The 26,577-nt window shown below is 42.0% G+C and overlaps 3 protein-coding genes across 3 annotated transcripts in view; 1 reads left to right on the top strand and 2 right to left on the bottom strand.

Moving 5' to 3' along the window:
* The first annotated feature begins 909 nt into the window (after positions 1–909).
* fam78bb (family with sequence similarity 78 member Bb) lies at positions 910–6,920 on the top strand. The gene is made up of 2 exons (XM_044200368.1): positions 910–2,076; positions 3,436–6,920. Exons 1-2 carry the CDS (start codon positions 1,700–1,702, stop codon positions 3,956–3,958), a joined length of 900 nt encoding a protein of 299 aa, XP_044056303.1. The 5' UTR covers positions 910–1,699; the 3' UTR covers positions 3,959–6,920.
* Positions 6,520–16,924, bottom strand: slc35a3a (solute carrier family 35 member A3a). Its single transcript, XM_044200367.1, has 8 exons — positions 16,467–16,924; positions 16,114–16,323; positions 14,889–15,043; positions 14,592–14,714; positions 11,229–11,403; positions 9,395–9,513; positions 9,089–9,222; positions 6,520–8,971 (listed from the first exon to the last, which is right to left on the bottom strand). The coding sequence occupies exons 2-8, from the start codon at positions 16,301–16,303 to the stop codon at positions 8,881–8,883; spliced, it is 987 nt and encodes a 328-aa protein (XP_044056302.1). The 5' UTR covers positions 16,304–16,323; positions 16,467–16,924; the 3' UTR covers positions 6,520–8,880.
* Positions 16,925–17,951: 1,027 nt separating this feature from the next.
* The window catches only part of notch2 (notch receptor 2), a 47,502-nt gene continuing 38,876 nt past the window's right edge, over positions 17,952–26,577 (bottom strand). The window contains 11 exon segments of the mRNA XM_044200363.1: positions 17,952–20,350; positions 20,353–21,529; positions 21,968–22,065; positions 22,446–22,593; positions 22,825–23,144; positions 23,661–23,814; positions 23,964–24,051; positions 24,433–24,637; positions 24,755–24,897; positions 25,036–25,371; positions 25,485–26,011. Coding sequence (XP_044056298.1) covers positions 20,079–20,350; positions 20,353–21,529; positions 21,968–22,065; positions 22,446–22,593; positions 22,825–23,144; positions 23,661–23,814; positions 23,964–24,051; positions 24,433–24,637; positions 24,755–24,897; positions 25,036–25,371; positions 25,485–26,011 — 3,468 coding nt within the window. The 3' untranslated portion in view covers positions 17,952–20,078.

The following is a 26,577-nucleotide window of genomic DNA, read 5'->3' as shown; positions in this document are numbered from 1 at the left end:
AATATACAGTAGGAGCATATCTGTTCCGTCAGAAGTGCGTGAGACGGATGACAGAAAAACGGATGACAGAAAAACACTCTATACTACCTGACATATTTTTCTCTATGATATTCGCGCGTAAAATGACATGCTGTGTCACAATATATGTCAGTAGACTAAATGGCGTGAAATGACGAGGGAAAGAAAAAAGTCAAATGATTTAAGACAGTGGCGTGTTATTCATATTCATATCAACTTTTAAGCCAGCATGGAGGAGAAGTCTTTAAAATGCTCAGAAAAATGGAAATTTGAACATCTACAATTCCATGATAACTGGGGAAAAAAACCCTATTGAGGAAGATCATGCACTGGAACAGCTACTAATGTAGGCTACCTTGTGGTGAGACTGTGACAGTTTTACTTTGAAGTGTCATTAATGCCTCTGGCAGCTGACTGCCACTAACCAATCAAATGTTTCTCTACACAATTAGAAACACCCCATCTCTTTCTATTTAACTACAGATGGTGTATTATTAATGTATTAACATTAATATATGGAGTGAGGTTTTATAAGCACAACATCTGGGCTAAATACTTCCAAAAATCATTCTTGAGATGTAGCAAAGACTACCTGTTGCTTCTTATCTTGCTGCCCCATTAGAAAGAATTACAGCCCATCCAGTGGGGGCTTATCTGAGCCTTGTCTGCTTTGTGTTTATGCGATTAGAAAGCATTATTCCAATATGGAGGAAAGAGGTCGCAAAGCTACTACTGTGCAGACGCGGGCACTCCCACGCCTTCAGTCTCCCTCTGCCGTTCATTGGTCCATTCAGCATCTTCAGCACCACGCAGGCTGAACAGCGACACACAGCCATGCAGCTTTCATCAAATGAGGATGCCGAGTGGCGAACGCTTCCCTACACGGTTACTGTGCCACTGTTTATCTGATTTTTTTTAGCCCTAATGTCATTGTTTCATCAGTCTATAGCAGATGTTGACGGTCGGTTTATTTGCACCTCATTTTCTCACTCGTTTTGATCGGGAACAACCCGCCTGTGTCGTCTGACTCTGCAAGAGGAAGCTGTTTTTCGCATCACAGATGCTCGGACTCCCATGTTTTGTTTGTTTCACCGGGTTTCCCTCCCGTCGAGTCGACAGGCATGACGGACAGTAACGCCGCCGCTCGGGTTATAGGCAGCAGCAGCATCTCATGTACAGTGCCGCATCAACAAGCCTCGCCGCCCAAACACCGGGTCCCCCTACCGGCGCCCCCGTGTCCGCCGGTCCCCGGACGCCTCTTGTGACATGACAGCTCGGGGAAGAAAGAAGAGGATCAAAGGTTACGGGCAGGGGTTCAAGCAGGAGCGCAGGCGGGTTGGATCCTTGAGGAGAGGGCACACGGAAACAGACAGTGTGCACTGTTTGAGTGGAGACGATACAATCATACCTGTATCAAAAATTCATGTGATACTTTTTTAATCACTGCAGGGTATTTCTCTTGTGGCTTGCAGACTCCAGAGAGGTCAGAGCACCGGCTTAGCCACAGAACAGCACCCCTGGAGCGGATTGATGTGCCCATAGGCTACATCAGCAGGGGGATTGAACCTGGATCCTGGTCTCACTGGACCCAGCTCTCCTGTGATCTCACTGAAGCCTTATTGTGATTCTGATTTGGGCCTACAGCGTGGTAGCACCCACCTTTGCCTTACAGTTTCATCTGATGCACGGCCTCATAGTGTTGATACTGGTCGAGTCCCAGTCAGCAGTGCTGTTCCCCAGGCCTGGCAGGCTCTCTTGGCTGCTGCTGACCATCACCTTTACCTGCACAGCCATGGGCTGCATCCAGAGCATTGCCTGTAACAAGTCACGCATCAAACGAGAGAACATCGTGGTGTACGACCTGTCCGCCACCATAGACCACTGCCCGACTGTCATTGAGGAGAACTCGCCCATAGTGCTTCGATACAAGACGCCCTATTTCAAAGCCTCGGCGCGGATTGTGATGCCCCCTATTCCGCGCAATGAGACATGGGTGGTGGGCTGGATCCAGGCGTGCACCCAGATGGAATTTTACAACACCTATGGAGACGTCGGCATGTGAGTTCACACCTCTGTCACCTGCGTCCCCATTACACCCCTGTGACGTGCTTTCAGACACAAAAAAAGGTGTGCGCGTGCAGTGCGTGCGTTATAGCCTGCGTGAGGGTGTGCGTGCATGCTTGTACAGTCTGTATAATAACGTGTTCATGCTTGTGCATCACACTGAGTTGCATAGAGGAGCATTTGCGCACGCAGCAGGTTAACTGTGCTTGTCAGCCTCCTTCATTCAAACGCCCACCGACAGATTCTGTTCCTGTGACTTTGGCACCTAAATAGAAAAGCTGCTATTAAAGGAGCTAAACAACAGTTGATGCTCTCACACTCAAATTGTGCCCACGGAGACATGTCCTCCCCCACACCCCCACGACACACACACACACACACACACACATATTATCTGGAGGGCATATGTGAGGGGGTGTTTAATCCTGCTGGGTTTAGGGAGTGGGTGGGTGTAGGGGTGAGAGGATGACACTTAGGGTGGGCTGACATCAGATTGGTCATGGAAGCATAACAAATAGCTGGAAACGGGGCCACCAGATGACAAAAACTGTTGGGCACAACAAAGAGACGATGATAATCCACTTACACACTAGACATCATTTATAGGAGGCTCGTGTAGTCTCATTGCAAACTTGTGTCTGGATAAGAATTCTTCAAGTCTTTCTGAAATGATCTTGCTACTTCTGATATTTTCCTTTTAAACCAAAATTTACAACTTTTCATACCTCAGACGCATGAGTATGCCAACAATCCTTTATCCAAATATGAATATAAGAGTCAAAAATTCAAAATAGTGGAACTGCTATGATTCCCAAATTGACTAGTGGCTCATAATGTTTCTTGCTGTGAAAGTAGGGCTTTTCTTTATCAATTAATTTGTCAGGTCTTGAATGAATCATTTAGTCTAAAAAATGTTTAAAAATGGTGAGGAATTACCTTTACAGTTTCCCAGATGATCACTGTTTTCGATTTGCTTGATTTGGCAAAACAACAGTTCTAAACCCAAAAAAGTATAAAATTCACAGTGAGATACAGAAAAAAGCAACAAATCCACACATTTGAGAAGCTGGGACGTCAAAATGGTTGGCTATTTTTGTCTCATAAATGACGTAAATGATTAATAATATAATTTGATAATTAACAAAATAGTCTTATAGTTTTCTGTCCATTGACTAATCAATGAATCAACGAAAGGGATAACAATACTTGTTAGTAGTAATTCATTGTTTGTTTTGGTCTTTTCATGGGATTTGTTGATAGTAATAAAAAGATCACCAGCCATATCCTTTAAATTATTGGCACACAGTTACCCAGAAATCTCTTTGTGTCCATATACTGTCTGTCTCCTCTCAGGTCGAGCTGGGAGCTGCCTCAGCTACGAGAAGGCCTGGTGAGGGCAATCAGTGACTCGGACGGTGTGAGCTACCCCTGGTACGGAAACACAACAGAGACTGTCACCATAGTGGGCCCCACCTCCAAGCCATCCCGCTTCATTGTAAGCATGAATGACAATTTTTACCCCAGCGTCACCTGGGCTGTGCCAGTCAGTGAATCCAACACTCCCTTACTGACTAATATCAAAAGGGACCAGAGCTTCACTACCTGGCTGGTGGCACTCAATACCACGTCCAGGGAAAAGATCCTGCTCCACACCATCAAGTGGAGGATGAGGGTCGATATCGCGGTGGATCCGTCCCTGCCTCTGGGCTCCAGGGCCAGGCTGGTAGGCCGGATGCACCAGGACCAGCCGCGGGTGCTGTCCCGTATGGAGCCCATCCCTCCTAACGCCATGGGGAGGCCCAATGCCAACGACGCCCAGGTTCTGATGTGGAGGCCGAGGAGAGGGCCTCCGCTTGTTGTCATACCACCCAAGTAGTTCGTTGAGAGCGTCTGAGTGGCCGTTTGTTATATCATATCATAGTGGGCCACTTCTGCAGTGAAACGGCTAATGAGAAAATCTGATGAAAAGACGGAAAACAGACTAAATGAAGATCTATAAGCAGGCTGAGACTTGAACTGTCAGTGGCACAAATCAGAGTTGCAGTCTTTTGCGTGTAAAATCTTGAGGGGACAACTGCCTTAATTCCCCACCGCTGCCTTTGACGATGCAGAAAGTATGTTGGTCTCTACTTCTCGTGCTGTTGAGCTGTTGGGTCTCCAGGCCTTCACTCCAGCCCAGCATAACTGAGCAAAACTAACTTTGAAAATCCGCCATTAGTGCTGGGATTTAATGTAACGCAAACCTGTACTGTAGCTACTCAGGCCCAGAAAGAAACAATCAAGCCTAAATACAGACCCTGTTTAAAAAGGTTCTTCAGCCTTAATGATGACATAATGCTGGCCTGCTCTGTACTGTACAGTAAAGTGTTGTGTAAGAGTGTAACCAAGGAAAGACGTTAGTGTTTATGGGTCATACAGGTCCAAGGAGGGCAACACTGCTGTGGGGTTTAACTATTACAGACAGAGATAACTATTATATCAACTGAAATGTTACTGGATGATGTGCTTTTAGAGATGACGTGAGTGTGGGTGTGCAGGCATGTGTGTATGTGTTTGTGGTTGTGTGTTTTCTATAATGGAGCCCCAGGGTTGGGTCCGGGCTTGCTGCTTTGTCACACCAGAATGCCTCATTCACACTCACACTCACACTCACACTCACTCACTCACACACACACACACACACACACACACACACACACACACACACACACACACACACACACACACACACACTCATTTGTGATTATGCTACAGGGAGCTTAACTTTTCAAGATCATTTGAAGTCAGAAAGATTGTCAACATACATGCATCCTCAGAACCTCTTTGTTTTTTTACATATCACAGAAAATGTAGATATCACAGCTTGGATTTGGTGATATGCACACAATTTGTGCGCTGAGAGGAATCTTAAATGAAGCCCTGCAGCGCGATTTTTGTTTTTTTGCAATCACAAATGGCCAGTTCATCCAAGCTGCAGAGCTTCTCCCTCCCTGCCTTTTGAAAGCCAGTGATGCCTGTGTTGATGACAGTCTTCTATCGTAAAAACTGGATTTTGTCTTTCCCATGTCCCATCTAATCAGATTTGTGAGTTGAAGAAGCAAGGTTACTTTATTTTACAAGTCATAGAACAAGTCTGCCTTCAGTGGCTGCGAGAGGACAAACAAAGCTACAATACGTCTTTATCTAGTCAATATATGTTGTTTAAGAACAAAGATTGTAGTGAAAGAGAACTGTATTTACACTAGAAGACTTAAAAAATCGGCTCAGCTAAATTACGAAAAAACATAGCGTCTCACTTACCTGTAGCGGTATCTAGCCATGCAGATGTTTGGGATTTTATTTGTCCAAGTTTTAGAGAAAAAAAAAGAGATAGAAAAACAAACACCGCTCACCTCGCTAGAACCTCTGACCTCTGAAGTTTTGAAATATGTGTCAGTGAGATTTCTGCCTCCCAACCAATGCAATGGAGGTGTATGAAATTTCTTTAGTGAACACAGCTTTGAAAAGTTGCATTTAAACAAGACTAAGACTCTATAGCCATGCTAGCAGTTCTGTGAGGCTGCACTTAGACACAGCAAAGCTTTGAGCTAAATGCTAACATGTTATCAACGACAATGCTAACGTGCTGATGTTTAGCAAGTATGTTTACCATGCTCATCATCTTAGTTTAGCTTGTTAGCATTCTAACAATTGCCAATTAGCACTATGATTGGAATCTCTTGACATGTTGATAGTGTTTTTTTAAAAATGTCATTTGTTAGAGCTTTAAAGAACACAAGTGGCTTTCCTTTCACCTCTATTGTATTGGGTATAGGAAGAAACCTGCATAAATATAACCAAAACTATCTACATTGCTAGATACTGTAGGAAGTAAATAAGAGAATGTTTTTTTGTTTTTTTGTAACTTGGGTGAACTGACCCTTTAAAGATTGGTGCAGTATTTGGTTTACAAAGACATACAGTCTATTGTGCCATTGCGATCTTTTATAAAATGTGTTTTATAAGGATTCATAACTGAAAATGAAAACCAGGGTGCAGCTTAGATAATATGAACATTTCACAATCACATTGAATCTGAAAATGTTGCTTATTGTTTTCCAGGCAGGTTTATATGCTGTATTTCTGTTCGTGCACACTCAGCACACAGTGGGCCAGTGAAACAGGCCCTGCTGAAGTGCTGAGCTGGTCCAGATAAGACAGAGATGAAGAGAGAGGGAGGATGTAACCACGTTATCTTACCCATGCTGCTCATTACTCCTGGTGCAAACCGAACGAGCCTTCATACACACACACATACACACCTCATCTATAACGACACTAAAGCCGTGATCACCGGAAGCAGTGTTCTGCCTGTGTATTGCACACAGGAGCATCTGAGAGCCCACGTTGACAATCAAGGGAAACATCTAAAGCAGAAATTTAACTGGAGAAACTAAGTAGGTGATCTTTATTGGTTAGTGATTTTATTCAGAGAATGGAGGCTTTAATAGGGTGAAACAAAGTGGAAACACACTTATACTTGACCATGAGGTTACACATTCTGCAGTCTGTGTGTATCAGGGCCTCAAGTGTCTTTTACAGTAACAGATGTGCCTGAGGACTCGAGGGTACAGCGGTGCATGGCCCTTCATGAGGAGCTTGACTTGTTAATTCCTACTTCTTCTGATGATTGACTGGAGTCTAATGCAGTTATCGGTTTAAAAATGACTGGGTAATGGTGTTTTACAGTGTTATAATATAAAGGACATGAAACTCCGGCGTGTTACAGTCCTTTCTCTCAGACTGTCTGGCTTTTGCATGCAGTGTTTTTAAACTCATTAAAATAAATGCCAAAAATATCCAAGTGTGAAATTATTCATGTTATGTAGTTTGCAGTTCTAAGGCGACATGTGAGTATTAAATTAGACATGGTAGATGTTTAATTGTGCAAAAAATAAGGATTTAGATGTTGAAAGAAATGGCAGGCTGCTAAGATGGCTTCATGATAAATTGTAAAGAATATTGTGTCACTGCAGCTCATTGCAGTCTGAGTTGTACATCTTCAAGAATCTAAAGCAAGCCCAGATGCCTTTTGATTTAGCAGTTCAAGATATAAATGTGTGCGTTTTAGTGTAGAAAATATCTGGGAGGAGATACACAGTGACTTCAACACAATAACACATTCAAAAAAGTTAAATTAAACATTTTTCTTTTATAAAAGATCCACATATTGGTAATTAAAATAATAAAGTTATTAATTATACCTGCTTTATCCCCAAAAAAGTAGTTCCAGAACAAAAAGCATCAGTCAAACCGTACAATCATGGGTTACTTTCTATGTAAATAATGCCTCACAGATGTCTGATGTAATGAGTATCAACAATTCAGTCAGTTTTAGACTTAGCTCGGACACATTCGGTAATGTTTGATTACTTTGCCACAAAATCAACAGAATATATTGTTACATGAGTACAGCACATAGGGAGCTGGATGTTCAGTGGCTTTGAAAAGGCATGTAAATCACTAATTAATGAATAAGTTAAACAGACAATTAATTTAGATTTATAGATTACAACTGAAATGGTGCTTTTATTTACACCCAAGGTTAATATAATTTCAAGTTGTACAAAATAATCTTTACCTCATGATCAAACTGTCCTTTTCACTTCAAAAATCAATATCTTCAAAAAGAAAAAAAAAAAAACCCTGTTACAGCCGAGAACAGTACTTCTGAAGTGTTGGATTAGTTTATTCCTGTAGCATTTTATTCATATACCCAGATTACTGTCAAATATTAAACTCCACCAGACACAGATAGACCAGAGTCATACAGTAAAAGAGTTCTTTCACTGAGACACACTGTATATGTTATCAAAGACGTCTCAGTGACTATATGTTGCCTGGCAACAAAAACTAAATAAAATGCAACATGAGAACAATACTAGTTATTGTCACTGCAACTACCGTAGTCCAAAGGCTCTTGGTGCATTGAGTTGTTGAGTTTTTTTGCTCCAAGTCGTGCCTCCTAGGCAGACAGGCCTCTTGAGCTGTGTACAAATCCCACCTCCGTAGCAGGCTCTAACCCCAACGCTAACCTTGACCATTTGACTGTTAGAGCTAGTATTGTACACAGCTTGAGTAAACGATGGCTGTGAAGGTTCACTTCAGGGAAAAAATGTCCTAAAATGTGCTTTCAGAGCTCAAAGTGGGACAAGAAAGACTGTCAAAGCCTTAAATACTATAACTCTGAGATGAACAAGCCAACAGTGTGAACTTGCCACACTTCATCTGAAAAATGTGGTTTTGAAGAAGCTTTAGAAACTCCTGCCTGTCCATCTCTTTAGTCCTTTACTGTATAGGTGTGATTGATGTGGCAGTAACAGTGACTGGCAGTCAAACAGGTTCTTAATCAACCCAATCAGACAATCCTTTCAAGAATATCTCTGTGGTAGCCAGGATTATCTCTACAGCGGTAATTATAGGAAAAAAGAGAAACATACAATCCTGTTTCGCCACAGTTTTCTTTTCTCACTGGTTACCCTTCTCAGCTGAGGCACTTTTGGTGTGTGAGACCCATCACGGCGTTGTGCTTGCTTTTTTTTTTAAAGCTTCGTTTTCACTCTCCCTGTCCTCTGTTCCCAATCTGCTTACCTCCTCTCTTCCTACTCCTCATCTCTGTCACCTCTTTTTTGTGATCACAATGTATGATAAAGACCTTTCCCCTTCTTTTCCTCCAGCTCTCTGTCCTTCTTTCCCCTCCACATCTTGACGCTTCAACAGGACCTCCTACTGCTGCTGTAGTGTCAGCCGTGAGTGTCCCTACGCCCTGCTGGGGTTGGGGGATGGCTTGGCTTCGTAGCCATAGAGGAAAGTGGCCAAGATGACCAAAATGGCCCCCAGGAAGAACACGCTGTGGACGACAGCAAACAGCACAGTCAGCTCGAGAAATTGTGATTATGAGAAAGAAAAACAAAGATAAAAAATCTAGAAGAGAGACAGAGGGAGAGGTAGTAACTGTTTCCTCTACCCAGTGGGGTCGAAGTCCTGTAGCCAGAAGTACGATATAAGAGTTGACAGGATAATGGAGAGCGATGTAGCAAAGCCCTTGAGGATGTTGTCTGCATACTTGATGACCGCTGCTATGACCAGACCACCCAGTGCCTGGAGAAACAACAAACACACAGACACAGATGGACGAAGGCATGACCTGCCCGGGCCGACAGGGAGTCTGATCCATGAAATAAAGAGTCAGTTACCCCAGAGGCTTCATAATGTATTTGACAGTTTTGGTGGGAAACACTTATTGAATCACTGGCAGTTGAGTGAGCGTTACCTGCAGCGCTACCACAGTCCAGGTGACCGTGTTGTATCCCTGAAACATTCCTGACTCTGTCACCCTCTTTCCATCGTAGGCCAGCATCCCAAAGAAGCCAAACACCAAGCCAAACATCCCTGGAAACGCACACATAAGTTAATGAGTGAGCTAAAGATCTGTCCAAAGATTTCTTCCTGAAGTCTGATCAAAATAAAACTAAACTATTCCAATTCAGTTAAGGACAGAAATTTAGATGGCACCAAGACTACTGCATGTTCACACAGAACGCAAATTTTAGACACAAGATTGCAAATAAAGTCAATGGAAAATACAAGTGGACACAAATTAATCCGGGGCGGCCGAACTGAGGTGAAGACGCGTCCCTCATAACTTTATTGAAAATTTCACGCTTGGGGCTTTATGAATCAAGCATTACTTCATTAAGTACAGAGACAAGAGGAAAACGGAGACTGAATGGAAGAATGAAAATAACAAAAAAGGGGTTCCTGGTGAGTTCTGAAATCAGTCAGAGGCTGTTGTGACACACACAGGCATGCGTGGACTGCACACAAAGTCGGTTGCTAGCTAGCGTACAGCTAACGTGTGTACAGTTCGTACATTGGCTGTTTGGGCCGAAAAACACAGACTGCTAATATGCTCACAATGAGAATGCTAACATGTTGATGTTCAGCAGGAATAGTGTTTATCATTTTCGCCATCCTAGTTTAGGATGTTAGCAGCATGCTAACATTTTTCGGTGCTTCAGTCCTGCGCCTGACCAAGAAATAGTCTGGCACATAACCATAAAGAAGCAAAATGTCATTTTTACGCTTTGGTTTTTGTACAGATTAAATAAACAAGATATAACGTGTTAATTTGTGAGTTTGGTGCTGGAAGTCGAATTTTGTTACCTTTTGACAGAACTAAGCAAGCTGTTTCCCCCTGTTTCCAGTCATTGTGCTAAAGTAAGCAAAGCTAGCAGAGCTTCTGGCTCTAGCTTCATATTTATTTACAAACATGAGAGTGGTTTTGATCTTCTCATCTACCTCTCAGCAAGAAAGCAAGGGTTTTTCCCAAACTATCATGCTATTCTTTTAATATCTTGCCACAGCATGTACTCAAACTACTTTGCTTTTCTCCCCTACTTTCCTAATAAGGCTGTAACTAACAATTACTTTCATTTTCAGTTAATATGCCCATTAAATCTTTCAAGAGCCTACAGTAACATCTTCAAATTGCTTGTCTTGTCAGATCAACAGTCCAAAGACCAACAATATTCACTTGAAAATCACATAAAATAGAGCAATTTTTCTTGTCAAATGACTTGAACAATTAGACTAATTCCTAATTCCTTCCTTCATTTCACATTTTGTTGTATCACTTTTACAACTACTAGCAACAACAACAAACAAAAATACACAGCATTTTCTTCACTGCTCTTGTTGTAGATCTAGGCTCCAACACTTAATGCAGGTGAAAAAGCTCCAAGCTCACACCAGGAATCACAGGAGACTTAACACATGCCTCACACACTCCAGGGTAAAAATAAACTAGACAAGAACATTCATCTTAACAGAAACATATCAGAGGTAAAAAGCCCAGCTGGCTCTCTGTGCAAGGAAGAAAGGAAACTGTGCACACACAAGAGCTCGCTTCAGAAACATGGACGTAGTGCCCTTTTCAACAACACACAACATTATTCCTGTGTTTTTGGATGGGCATTAATCAAAGGTCATAAACTTCAACATTACTTTTCAGTGTATTGAATTACATTTTATATGTAAGAATAGCTGATATACTGTTCAAGACTGACTGAACAGTTGAATAATTTGATTGATCAATGAATAGTGACCTAGCTGGATGTTGCGGACCCAGACGCTCTGTTTGCTCTCCTTTAGGATCTTCTCAAAGTAGACACCAGCGAACCCACTGGAGCAACATGCCACCAGAACCGCTGTCACGCCAACAAACTGAGAGCCTGCGGAGAGGGCCTCCTTCTCTGGGGTCACTGCAGACTCAGATGGCCACTGCAAACACAAGAGAAACACTTGGATTGAAAGTTTGTTCTTGACCTTGGAAACAGTAGTTTGATGGAAAAAAAAATCTTAATTCAAGGTCCACTTACTACTTTTTCAGATCTTTCAACTGTATCCTGTGGTTTTCCTCAGCAGATGGAGATAGGTCAGTTGTCATCACATGACTTAATGATGATACATTTCACATCGGACACCAAAAATCATCCCAGAAGCTGTCTACTAAAAGCAAACTCCATCCACTGAGGAAGACTGTAAGATGTGGTTAAAAGCTAGTAAGTGGACTTTAAGTTGAATATGAAACCTGACCTCTTGGTTTAGAGGTTAAACATCTGAGCTAACAGTGATGTAGAAGTTGAGAAAGAATATAAATACTCAGGAACAACAAAATATTATACAAAGTGGAATTAAAGAATTGCTATTGACTATATGTGTGTGTTTTAAGAGCTGATTTAACAGATGGCCTCGCCAAGAAACAGACAAGCACACGACCCACTGTAAAACAACAACTGGTTTTAACACTTTGGTGTTTGTATGGATTAAACAAACAAGATATAATGTGTTGATGAGGGAGTTTTAGGAGGTACTGGTAGGCATAAAACTTTGTGTGTATCATGTATTGTGTATTATGTGTTTTGGTTCAAATAAAAGATCCAGTGAATAAATATCCATACGTCTGTGAGTATGTACTTAGTAAGGCCTGAACTCTCTGTAATGGTTAACAGTCACACTCATATCTGTCTGAATCCAGGATGCTGGGTAGCTGAAATTCATACAAATGTATCTTCACAACTTTGCCAAGTTGTAAAAATGCTGCAGAGTGAGAGAGTTCCTGCATTATGTGCTGTAGTAAGCAGAAAAATGGGTGTGAAAAAGATGATGATCTCCTGGTTGTGCAAAGTAAGAGAAGTATTGCAGCTACTGCACTTTTTCTATGTATAAAAACACAACATATCAGAACAAGTCTGAGTCATTCTTTGGTAAAGATCATATCAATAAGGTAACAATTTTTGGAACAAGATGCTGTTTTCCATCTACACAAACCCTGCTGAGTGAGAACTAACAGCATAAACCTTGAAAATGAGAAGCTGCATTAATGCATAACAGGCCAATTATTTATTCGCAGATTCATGCTTGCTTTTTAGCTTGTTTGTTTGTGGGTGATGCTGTTTGCAAACAGAATAGTTGCTATGGCTGTGTGGTAATATCATATTTGATGCGATGATCTGTTGTTTGAACCTTCACGAGGTGTCATGGATAAACCACCGTCACATTCCTGCACACAGCCTGGTTACACTGAGAAAAGTTTGGGAGTAAATGTTTCCACCCGTCTAATCCTGTAGATTTATGAAGGTGTATCTTCATGTCCTCCTCCTCCATTGTGCTTCTTTCTGAGTGCTCAGCCAGCATTAAGATCACGTCCGGTGTAATACTAACTGAATGGCATTTTCTTTGTTTTGCCAAGAAGGAGGAGGAGGTGATATCACAACAGTCTTTCCTTTTCTGACACTTCATCATTCATCAGCACATCCCTCGTAACTGGTAGCCACTATTTATTCAATGTTTCAGTTCAGGCCTCATTATTTTGTTTTATTTATTTAACCTTTTATATAACTCCCACTGAGATTAAGATTTTCTTTATCTGGCCACTAGAAGAAATAAGGGATCACACAATAATTAAAACAAAAAATAGGCACATTTCCAATACACGGCTGAGTAAATGCTTAATTAGACAAAGGACACCTACAGAATTGGCCACATTCTCTTTCTTTCTGAAGTCTTTCGGTAAGATTCTGGGCAGAAGTGGCTGAGCAAATAATACAGACATCAAAAGCAACGAGCAAAGAGGTAGAGGGAGCATGTTAAGAATTACCAAACTGTTTACAAGGGAGTCGTTGGCTGTGATTTCATTAGATGAGCCTATTTTGCCTCCTGAATGTGATCAATTCGAGCGAAGATTCCCCACAAATCTATCCTGGTTTCCTACTCCGCAGTCGGTAATCAGAAAGAAAGGTTCTACTTGCAAACTCTGGAAACAGAATTATTGGCTTAGTGCCGAGCTCTCTACTGAAGGAACAGTTTTATCAGAATATACACAACAGGATTTACTGAACAGATCATGTCCCTGAAACTAGTAAACATCCTCTATTCAAACATGCCTGCTCTGAGAAAGAAACACCACTTGGAAAACAGGCAGAAAGTGTTAAAAACTCAAGTGGGTAACCATTCACAGAAAGAGTATTATGCAGATATGAAAAATGTATCAACAAAAAAAAACACTACAATTCCAATGAATAATGACGTGAAAACAAAATGGCAATTCAGTCTGATTATCAGCTAGTAGAAAAGGTCCCAACACACTTGATTATGTGTTGTTATGCAGCTATTACCAAACTTACGACCATACCACATTCTGCTTTAACAACCTTGAACGCTCTTTTGGGGCACCAAAAATACAAATAAGGTTATTATAAGAGCTGCAACTAACAATATTTTCATCTTCGATTAATGTCAGAAATGCCTGTCGCAACTTCCCAGAGCCCAAAGTGACATCTTAAAATGTCTTGCTTTGATTGACCAACAGTGCAAAACCCAACGCTATTCAGTTTACAATGAATGATATACAAACATTTGAGAGGCTGGAACTAGAGAATGTTTGGCATTTCTTCACAATGTTAGCTTGAAAAATGATTAAAACAATTAATCCATTATCAAAAAAGCTGCAGATTATTTTTCTGTCGAACAACTAATTGATTAAATTGCCTAATAATTTCAGCTCTAGTTATTATTATCTGTTCTTGGACATGACTGGACATGCATTGAAGGTATAGTTGTATTCTAGCTCTTTTAGAAGATGCATAGCTGCCAAATCTTATTTTTTAGCCCCAGCAAAGATTTGTTAGCTCTTATCCTGTCTCCTAGCAAGAATAAAGACCAATAACCATCCCAAAGCTACGTCATAGTTCATACCAATCCATTAACGTGGACTATTACTCTGATTATTAGTGGAATAAAAGGCTCTTATTAGAAGCAGCTACTCATAAGAACACCCAGGTGTTTCTATGCGCTTACAATCTCTATTAGAACCACAGGGAGGATGTTCTGTGGCCTACTTCTAGAGATGGTGAACAATGTGATGTCCACTTCTACAAGTAGTAAACAGACATGAAGCTGTACTGGACCTGCACAAGAGCCACTCCAGCCATAAGGATCAGCAATGAGAGCCACTGGTAGACACCCAGCCTGCGGCCCAGCATGGACACTGAGAACAGAGCTGTGGTCAGGATCTTCAGCTGGTATGTCACCTGATGGAGACAAAGTGGGAAAACTGTAAATAATGCACGAACAAGGTTGTGCTAATTGCTAAAAGGCTCAGAAAGACACGTCAGCTCATGTGCATGTTACACTGAGTTATGCAGATTCACACAGTTTCCTCTTCGATCACATGGCCTCCAAACTCAACCTGCCCTCTGCTGTACCTGGTAGGTGGCTGCATCCAGATTGGACAAGGCGACGTACAGCAGGTTGTTCTGCAGTGTGTAGATCCCAGAGGGGATTGCCAGCTTCAGCGTTTCTATGGGTTTGTGGGCAATTTCCTGACGCAGGACGCTATTCAGTGCTCGCATGCTGTAATCTGAGGAATGAAAACAAACAAGTTAAACCACCAGACATATAGAAATTCAATTTGTAGTCAAGTCTGTCAGCTTTGGCAGGATGTTATAAATCTAAAATTAGCTCATGAATTAGAATTATTTTTTTTAACTGGGTACTGAGGTAATTTGTATGAGGTGTGTACATGTCTGCATGTTCATACTAAAGAATAAGATGACAGTATTTGTAAAGTTTTCCCTTCCATGTTTTTGATATGCTTGCAGTGAAAGTGGTTGGTAGTAAAGAAACTGATAATAGTTTGACAGCCTTGGCATTGTCGACTAGGGGCCTGTTTAAAGCAGAAGGTTTACTGCTTTATCTATTATTAACAGATAATTCAGTAAACCCACTTTTCCCCTTTAGGCAGCAGGACATGTGTGCCTCAAAGAAAAGGAAACCCCCTGAATGAATGCTCCCAATTTCTTTTTCTGTTTCAGTGAGACAGGAGCAACATTTCTCAAAAAGAGAGTAAGGGGAGCTTCTCCAACTACATCATGTGGGCTATTTTTAGTCAGGCAGGTATTGAGTAATGAACCTCAATACTAGCTAGGTGTCTGGAGCACTGTCAAATGCTGCCCCCCGTGTTCTGCAAAACAACTGCTACTACAGTTGTTATTATTAGTCTTATTACTATTATTATCATTATTATTCTTATCACTATCATTCCTATTATTATTACTTTGTTCATATTAATATTACAACTACCATTACATTATTTCAAAATTCTAGGTGGAATTTGCATTGTGCTTCCCTTTTGAGGACAAAGATAAGCTGTTTCCAGCTCCTCAAATGTGAGGTTTTACTGTTGTTTTATATCAATGTTAATGTCATTTTCAGGGTATTGAACTGTTGGTTAGACAAAAGAGTACAAGAGACAAGCAATTAGAAGCCATCACCTTGGGCTCTAGGAAAAGAACATTGTATAGACATCACAATGAATCAATTAATTGGTAACAGCATTACTTTAGATTAATATAATATAATGAAAATAATGGTTCAGTGGCAGCCGTACTAATGTTAATGGTGATATGCATTGTATCCGGGTACACTCACTGTGCTCCTTGAAGACGAGCAGCACACAGGTTAGGATCTTCATGACCTCGGCCACCACCACAGCTGAGGAAGCCAGGTACCGCGGGCCCTCGGCCTGCAGGGTGCGGGAGTACCGCATGGTGAGCACCAGAGAGGTCGTCTGGAACACCAGCACGCCCAGAGAGAGGTACTTAAGCCGGGATGAGGCCATGACCACTGGTCGGTGGGAGGCTGGACACAGAAAATGGGAAAATGACGATATAAATATACGGTGCTAGTAGTCAGAATTGTAATTATTGTTGGGAGGTAAATACAAAACCACAATGAGGAGTGGAAGAAGACTTTTAGAGACAAAAAAAAGGGTTTTTACTTACAGAGCAAACACTGGTGCGAGGTCGATGACAGAAAGTACCTCTCACCTTTCTGCCTTTCCTTCAATGGCGCTTTAAAAGCAACACTGACGTAGATATCTCTACACAAAATAAACCCTCTTTAGCTTTTAAACCTCCGGTGTGGGCTGTTCTATGCAGCTCTCTCTGTCAGGCAGACAGACCAGGTACTGGAGGCTCAACCCAGCTGTCAAAAAAGTAGCACTTCAAGTCCTGGCGTCCACTGACCTGCACTGGATATCAACCGTCTGCTGATAACTGCACATTATGTTATCAGGGTTCCCACACCAACTGTCGCATCAATACGCGCCATTACAGTCCAAGTAACCGTCAGAGGAAAGAGTAAATTATACCGAGAAAGACTACAGAAGGAAATCTCATGCATGTGAAATTCTGGATGACTTCCGTGTACAGATTTCTTCCTCGTCTTTGAGTCAAGGCTTCATGTGAGAACCAGCGCCTCCTGCTGAACTGGCAACAAACTGCACAGCTGTGAAATGAAGTGTGGATTGGTGACTTCATGGTATTTCCTGTACAGAACCAATAGTGGAATAACAGAGGACTATGGATATTTATACATTTATGGCCAAAGTAACACCAAATAATTATTTTTAATGGGAACAGTTCATTGAACATCCAGTAGCAAATAGTGAAACTAAGCATCTCTGTGTCAAGTAATTCAAGGAAAACACTGAAAGATTTAAATATGTTTAACTGTGCAAAAAGCCCCAAAGCGTGTTTCTGACTGGATCATAGTAGTGTTTCTATATATAACTGTAGTTATAGCAAAGTACAGTATATTTTTGTGTTATTAATTAGTATTATAAATATCTTAACATTGTACTGTATAACGCTGCCCGTGATTTTAGCGGTGCTGAATGGGCAAAGCTGAACCACTGACCCAAACACATTGCTTTAATTTTAAAAGTCAGAAGGAAACAGATTTATAGAAGGATAGAAACTATTGATTTAGACGATATGTTACTAGCATTGCAAAGATGATTTCAGATTGATGGGTGCATATACATAGGCCTATACCAGGTACAATGGGGGAAAAAACATTACATAAAAATGATTTAGGTAAATCCAAGGCCCTGAAAGGCAAATCATACTTAGTTGAATAATGGTGTTATTTTTCAGTAAAATACACCCTGCGATTATCCATCAAACCTATAGTGTTGTACAAAGAGTTGTATTGTGTACGCTGAGGAAGCACAGTAAAATTCATTGATAGAATCAAGTCGCTGAACTTTTTATACTTTCAAGAAATGTCATATTTCGAAGGACTGAGCACTCTTTCAGCAGTCTGATGAACATAAAATGCACCAGCATGTTTGAATTCTATACTCATCTGCGTCACACTTTTAACTGTGAAATGATGATAACACAAATTCAAACACCAGCACTGTGTCTGAACCTGTTGACAAAGTAGGACACAGTATATTTAAAAAAAAGACATAAGTGCAAAAATCTATCAAGATCTGGGCTTTATTTCAGTAAGCACATTTGGTTGATCATTTGGTTTTTTGCAACAGACAACTGATTTTATCATCAGTTTTAGTTCTTCTACTGTATACAAACATGGTGACAACTACTTCATATGACATGTATATTATAGGCTATTTGGTTAACAGAGGAAAGTACAATAAAAACATTTTATATACAGAACATAGACACATAGCCTTGCATATGAACGGGAACTGACATGCTCAATTCTTAATAAAAATGCTGACTGACACCTCAATGTACAGTACATGTGTTTTGTGAAACCGCAGGGACATCATGAGTACAGAGAAAAAGGCACTGAAGTGTCAGGTTCTGGGAATATTGATGAAATGTGAATGATTTGGTTTGTTCACACAGACACTTGCAGTAGTAATTCAAACCAGAACATGTCTTGGTATCAGATCGGTGTGCTATATGTCTAACTTAACGAAAAGTCTTTAATACATCACAACACTAACTGAAACGGGGGCAAAAACTAATGATCATTTTCGGCAGAAAAAAATTAATTTGGTCTTAGAGACACTGATGTTCCTTTTTGAAGTTTCAAAAATAAAACAGTGAATGATTGTCTGTGTTTACAGAGCAGTCAAACAAAGCTATGATCAACATCAACTTTAAGAAGGAAGACAAAAAATACTTTATTAAACCTTACTCACCTCTAGACTTGGTTTATGAATCATGAGAATTAAAAAGGTGCACAGATACACTGATTGTAGTTAAGTAAGGCAAAACTGGTTAAATGATTTTGGAAAAGAAAACATTTAGTAAGAGGCAGTTTAAAAAGGTAATAACAGACACCTCTGTAACATTCAGAATCATTCAAGAAGTGCGAACAGAATTTATATAAAAAAACAGAAACAGTTAAAAGTTAACAAGTCTACCCCAAATCGAGCTCAGTCATAACAAGCAGAATGTGCTGTAAGTCTATGTACATTTCATCATACAACATACTAAAACTAATGTATGTATTTGCATAAAGTTTGTCAAGCTTCTGAATGAATCCCTCAACAACAAATGAAGTACAGTGGCACTGTCTGTGGCAAGAAATGATACAATTGCATCCAAACAACAACTCTGATTTGGTTTTCAAATCAACTCTTCAATTTCTGTAACAGTAACTGCTTTCAAAACATGGGTAATACACTGTGTTCTCACTGCACCTACAACATGCAAGTAAAAACTGCATTTATTGAACCTGTGTTCAGACAGGAAACACTAATATCTATCAAATGTAATCAATTCAGTGAATACATTAAGTTGTTTGCACAAGGGTAGAGCTATTTTGTTACAAGATGCATCTGTGTGCATTTCCATATAATCTGTAATTTCCTTGGTGTTTGTCATTCTAGTCATGCAACAGCATTTTAGAAAATTTCCCCTTTAGCACATTAAAAAATAATGCATGAATAAAAAAACAATAAGGCAACAACTAGGTAGTTTTGCTGAATTAAAGCATCAACTGAATTTGACCCATTGTATTAAAAAAGTAGAGTGAATGGTTTCGACGAAGAGTTAGTACTGGCAGGCTTATCACATTAAACATCAAGTAAGGATAGCGTATGGCAGAACGAAATGAAAATGTCTTCCAAAACAGTATCAACAATATCAATGCAGAGCGTCCTCGGCCCTGTGTCAGTGTCCATCTCAACAGTCTGTTCTGATGCAATACCAGCCGGCCACCATCTGGTCGACAGTTCGTAGATGATCCCTAAATAAACAGTTTGTGTTTGGCTGCCAAAGGCTGAATAGAAAATTCTTGACTTAGCCAGCAGAGAGCAGAGAATGCTCAGCTGGGATCGGAGGAACTACATGGAAATTGATTTTAGCTCGTGACACACAGCTAACTCCATGGTTTTTGGTATTGAGAACCTTTGATTTCTAGCTGGAGATACTCAATGACGTTTTAGAAACTATACACACAGTTTTCTTAAGTGCAAAGAGGAGAAGAAAACATAAAAGGGGAGGTGACTAATTATCATAATGAAGAACAAAGAGAATTAACAAGATAAGCGAGAAAGCATTGTATGAGTTACTATGTGTTATTTAACTACACAGAACCCCAAAGTCTGTTTATGCTTTCCTCTGACCGGCCTACGCAAACACCTGCATGTTTCCGAGCTGAGACTGTTGAGAGGACTGCTGCATCTGTTGCGACTGCGGCTGCAGCTGCACCTGCTCTGGAATGTGTGTGCGGTGTGAAGACGGCAGTGCATGGTGGGGGTTCCCCAGAGGGGTGGGGCTGGTGGTGACGTCAGACCAGTCTGAGTTGGAGTGTGGCGAAGAGGACGACCAAGGGTCTGGGGACTCGGGCGAAGGGGTGAGATACGGGTGCTCGCTGGGTGGGTGGGCAGAGTGGCCGGGGTGGTGCCCTCTGAGCCAGCGGTGGTGTAACTGTGCTGGGAGGGGGGTGTGGGATACTTATCCACAGGGCTCTGCATGGGTGGATAGGAAGGCAGCGGCCGAGACTGGCCCTCGATCCCACTGTGGCCTCCGTGGCTGACGGTGTGAGGGTGCTGCAGGGTGTGGGAGAGCCCGTGCGCCATGCTCATCTGCTCAGGCATCTGGTACATCATGCTCTGGGAGCAGTGGAGGTGGCCTGGCCTCTGCTGGGAGTGACCCTGATTCTGGTTCTGCCCCTGGGACTGTGTGACCTGTACCTGCCCCGGCTGAGGCTGCTTCAACATGGCCTGCCCTCCTCCAGGGGCCATCATCTGGAACGTGACAATGGGCGGCAGCTGCTCTCTGCTCATGGTGACATTCATGGGAGTCAGCATCGGGCCCTGGCTGTGGTGTTGGCCCATGCCAGGGTGAGATCCCCCCATCTGGTGCGGTACGAGGCCGAACATGTGGCCGCTGTAGCCGTGCTTGGTCATGCCCACCCAACCCTGCTGCTGTCCCAGCATGTGGCTGACGGGTGGAAGCATTGGTCTGGAGGTCGGGCTACTCAGGAGGGGAGGGGAGTTTGCTGTGGTGGAGACGGCGCCGGACACGTCGCCTGTGTACGAGTGTGGTGATTCCAGGGAGTCAACAGGTGACATGGTGACAGAGCTCTCTGGAAGTCCTCCTGCTGCCTTGACGCCATTCGCGCTTCCTCCTCCTGTACCTCCTCCACTTCCTCCTCCCACTCCAGCACCTACACCCGGCCCTTCTCCTCCAGCAGGCTTCTTTCTTCTCTTCGCCTTCATGTCTTTCAGCTCCTTTGCTCCCCCGCCAACACCTCCCGCCTTTGCTCCACCTCCGCCCCTCCTGTTCTTCTTCCCCTGTGGCCCAGGGCGCATGCCAATGAAGCCTGCTCCGTTGGCCCCACACATAACAGAGGAGTTTCCTCCTCCACCCATGTGGTTAGGCCCATTGTGTGGACTGTGAACCAAATTGTACTGGTCCAGCAGGCGCACAATGTCATGATGCATGCGCTCCTGAGCGGTGTCGCGGGGCAGTCGATCCAGGTGATCGGTGATGTCACGGTTGGAGTAGTGGTCAAGGAGAACCTGAGCTGCCTCAAAGCTGCCTTCTCTGGCTGCAAGAAACAGTGGGGTCTCCTCCTGAAGGAAACAGCAAATTATTAATATGCAACTCTGTAACACATAATGTCATGAAGTTCAAATTCAATATTGAAATATTGGAAAACTCCTGAATCTACACAGTTTAGTTAGGTACAGTACATTCAGTAATGTACAGTAACAAAGTATAAATAATTTCACTGTACTTATTTAATGTATATTTTTTTTATATTTGTACTTTACTTTCACTTGTACTTTTAATCCAATACTGTTTGCCAGACATTGGTGAATTTTACAGAGATTAAATATTAACTTCTTACATATGATATGATTGACTACTGACACTTGGGTGACTTTACTTGAGTCAGTAAGATACCTTTTAGTATTTTTACTTTTGTATGCATATAAAGTATTCAGAATTAGCACAAAAACTAAGGAACAATGGTCTGACATAGCTTAAATGAAAACACAAGAACCAACCTTATTGTCTTGCATGTCACGGTTGGCTCCATTCTTCAAAAGCACAAGAGTTGCCTCCACATTATTAACTGCAGCTGCCCAGTGCAGAGCGGATTTGCCTGAAGTGGTGGGACGGTGAGAAAAGACAAAGAAGCACATCTATGTTAACCATAATTAAATTACTACAATTTAGTGGCCATTATTTCTGTTACTTAAAGTGTTACTATCTAACCAAATTTTAAAGGCCTTAAGTAAGCATTAGAGTACCTTTAAGGTTTGCTAACATGAACACTTCAAATTTTAATGGATGAATCTAATCTGGAAGCTTATCCTGTTTACCTACTGGCAAGATTCCTCATACTAATACTGCAGTCTCAATACGAGCAATATTGTAATCCAAATAACTGTGTACGTGACATGCTGTAATTCATATACCAGACTTCCAGTACAAAAATAAGACATTCTGCAGGAAGAGTAAGTATATGAAAAGTTTGCTGACCATGGTCGTCTACAGCATTGATGTCAGCATGGCAGTGGATCAGCTCTTCCACCATGCCATCCACAGCTAGCCTGGCTGCCAGGATCAGTGGAGTAGTGCCATCATTCATCCGACCATCCAGTTCTGTTGCGCGATTACGGATCAGAATCTGAGAGAAGACACAGACACTATGTGAATAATACATGACAGACCATAGTGATGCAGCATTCAGAACTGGCCAAAGGAATTACCTTCACCTTTGTTTATGACTACAATTAAATTAGTGACTACATTGGTGGAATTGGTGTCAGTCAAAACCTAACTAATAAAAACATTGTTTTGGCTGATCAATTTTAAAAATCACCTCAAGTTTATAAGCGCTTCTGATCAGTTGTCTCACCTGGAAGACTCCCTGTGCATCAGCCGCCACGGCAGCATGCAACGGAGTTCTGCCCATGTTGTCATGGGCGTTGGGATCAGCTCCAGCGTCCAGCAGTCTCTTAGCAGCATCAGCCCTGGCGTAGCGGGCAGCCAGGTGCAGCGCTGTTTCTCCCGTACGGTCAGTCTGAGCCATCAAAGAAGCACCCTGAGCAATCAGGTCTGAAATGACACTTGGTCCTGGTTCATCTCCTCCACTCTCTTCCTCCTCTTCTCCATGCAGGCTGCAGTCTGGGCCTCCACCATTACGCAGCGATGCCAACATCAGTGGGGTGAAGCCATCTGAGAGAGGAGAAATTCATTATTTAAGAAATTGTCATGGTTCCCACACCTTCTTGAACATCAATTTCACAGACTTTTCAAGGACTTTCCAGGCCCAATTCCCTCAAATTCAAGGACCCGACACGGCATAGTTTGAGATGCAAAACAAGGTTAAATTACTGTTACAACACTGAGAACTTTAAAATGAGAACTATCTGGCTTTACAGAAGCTCACAGAGAACAATTAAAAAGAGAGAGAGGCTTGCATGTGTGAACACTTCTCAATTGTGCTGCTGTGTTACAGTGATGTCAAAACACTTTTTTTTTTTAAATCAAAAGAACTTAAATTTCTATTCTTGCACAAAATATATAATATACAAGCACTTTTAATGACCCATGTCTATTTATGTCTATTTTCAAAAACTTTCAAGGCCTTGATTTTTTCCACTTAAATTCACAAACTTTCAAGGACCTGTGGGAACCCTGAATTGTTGAAAAGGAATCCGATCTAGAACTTAAGAAGTATATTTTTCTCACCAGGTCCCTTGACGTTAACATCCAGACAGTCAGCATCCAGGTCGGCCTGTGGGGGAGTGAGGGTGATGTCAGCAGCCTTGCAATGCTGCAGGGTCCACTCCCTTCGGTCAACAGCTCCATCCATAGCAATGGGCAGCAAGGGTTTGTCTTCAGTCTATAAAAAGCAACAGAACTTGAAACACCATTCATAACAACCAAAAACCTTTTCTCATGTTCCAAACATTCCTTACCCAATTTAATTTAAACTACTCCAATCCATCAGCCTTATTTGGACCATTCTTTTTTCTTTCTCAATTCACTTACTCTTGGTTTCTTGGATGGGACCTCATCTTCCAGCCATCTCTGACTCTGACCTCCATCAATCATTGCTCCATCCTGGGTCTTGAAATTCCTAATGTGAGAAAAAAACAAAAGTTTAAGTGACAGTAACATTTCGTTCTGCTTATATTTATTCCAGGACCCAGCACGTATGCTATGTTCCAGCTATGCTCTGTTTCACACTCAATCAAACACAAGCATTTATCACTGTGAGCTAGCCAGTACAGCCATAGTCTTCTGCTGATGCCGTTGAGCTGTTCCAGTTATTTAACATAGAGTATCTTACACAAAAGACAGTAGGAGGGATACTTGTTCACTTTCTCTGCCCACATTTCCCCCAGATCATCTGAGAAACCCTACATTTCACTCTGGTATGAATTCTTACCCAGTGGTTGTTATCCTATATCATGTTTAAAATACTCAACACAAGCTGTTCATCTGTATATCCACTCACTTCATGTCAAAGTCATCCTGTCCGACAGGCTCTCTCCTCTTGTCATTTTTATTGGCCACGAAGCCATCAGGCAGCCACAGGACACCATGTTTATGCTTCCTCTTTGCTGCTAGCATCCCCAGCACCAGGATAAGCAGAATAATAACCACTGCCACTCCAACCAGGTACAGAAGTGGTGTATTAGGTGTAACTGCTGCTGGCTCACCTTGAGGATACAAATGCAAGTCTAAATACCAGTTGTTTTGTCTTCATTTGATTTAGGTTTTTACCTCAAAACAAACCAGTTAAATCCCATTCACTGCTAAATGATAGGCCTACTTACTTTTAACTGACACTAGAGGGTAAGGCAGTTCAGCCTTGATGTGTGCTGCTGCAATGAAGGACGCAGCCTCATCAGTGTTGGAGAAACAGTCAATAGAGCTCTGGGAACATTCACGGTTATCGATTTCCAGGTGCACCACAGATCTGCGCACACAAACATGAAAATACAAAGACAGTTAATGACACACAGTTAATTGGTGATTCATTTCAAGCTACGGAGTATTATATGAGTGCTAGAAAGAAGAGAAATTATGGGAGTATCCCATCATGAACTATCCTTACCCAATAACCTCCATCTCCCGCTTGATTCTGCTACTCTGTACATGTTGTCCGTGATCCTCCTCCACCCCATAGTAAGGGCGCACCATTGGTTTGTCATTTTCATCCCGCTTCACCTGCAGGTTGGTATGCAGCAGGGCTCCCAGGTAGCGCAAGAAACCCCTTAAGTCTCCAAGCAGCTCCTCAGGCTGCAGCCGGACCACGATAACCAGTGTGCCATCCGCCACTTTGGCCGGAGTGTCAGTTGAACAGTCCAGGCCGTCCCAGCCACAAGCCTCCATGTAGCAGCTCTGGTCACAGATGTCGTTACCATAGTGATCTGCGCAGTACTTGTCATACCTGAAAATACACAGTACAAGGAGGATGGGTGTTTGGTGATTTGGCTTCAAACATTTTTGGACTTTATAGGTAACTGTAACAGCAATGACAAAATAAAGAGGAGGATCACATACTTGCAGGGGGTCGGTGGGGTCTCCTGACACTCAAAGCTGTCAAAGAGGCACTTAGAGTTGTCACACTCCTTATCACAACGTCCATTCTTAAAGAGATCCCAGCAGGGAACACTGGCGGTGCAGTTCACCCACGGCTGCTTCCAGTTGAGCGAGCAGTCTCCTCCATCCCACTGACACTCGTGGTTGTTGCACTGATCGTCACACACTTTATCCCCTGAATGCCGCTCACACTGCAGATACGGGCAGGTGTGTGGTATGGGTGGTTTGTTCTCACAGTATCGTCCGGAGAAGTGCATGGGACAACGGCAGTACTGGTATGGGTTGGATGGGTCTTTGACGCAGGTTCCTCCATTTTGGCAAGTCCATGGACACTTCTGTTCATTTTCACAGTGTGGCCCACTGAAGCCTGACTGGCACTGGCAGTACAGGTGGCCAACTGGTGACTCCACACAGTGCCCACCATTATGGCAACGTAGCTTTGCACAACTGTAGCCTTCTATTTCGCCACAGTTGAACCCAGTAAAGCCCTATAAAACATAGCATGTTGTTGAAGTGTGATAGTAATAATCATTTTAAAAGTTAGGCTTGGTTACACATTTAAAGGGCCGATAAAACTTGACGTTTAATGAAACAAACTACTATAACTAATGTACATCTAGGTTCTCCTACAAATCTGCTGCTTGTACAATACCTGAGCCATGGGGTGGCCCTCTAAAGCAAGCATGTGATTAAGAGAGGGAGCAAGAGGTTAGTGGAGAGAAAAACAAGCATTTAGTGTGAAAAGATTGATGTTCTACTATGAGAGCAAAAGAAAACACTGAGGTAGTAATATCTGCCACCTGTCCACTTTTATAATCTTCTGAAGTCACACAGTATATTTATATACAATTAATAACTTCTTTACTGTGAGCAGACTAATGATTAATTAGATTAATGAAATAGGTCCATTATCCTCTAAGACTTAAGTTATAATGAAGTATCAGAAACACACTACAGATGTTACATTCTGTTGACTTTTAAGGATCGTAAAACTTTTGTTATGAAATTTTATCAAACAAAAAAACTATACATTTAACATAGTTCACAGTAACCT

The sequence above is a fragment of the Siniperca chuatsi genome, linkage group LG6 (assembly GCF_020085105.1).
Source record: "Siniperca chuatsi isolate FFG_IHB_CAS linkage group LG6, ASM2008510v1, whole genome shotgun sequence".
NCBI lineage: Eukaryota > Metazoa > Chordata > Actinopteri > Centrarchiformes > Sinipercidae > Siniperca > Siniperca chuatsi.
Note: the sequence above shows the minus strand (reverse complement) of the source record. Positions and strands in the feature narration are given on the sequence as shown.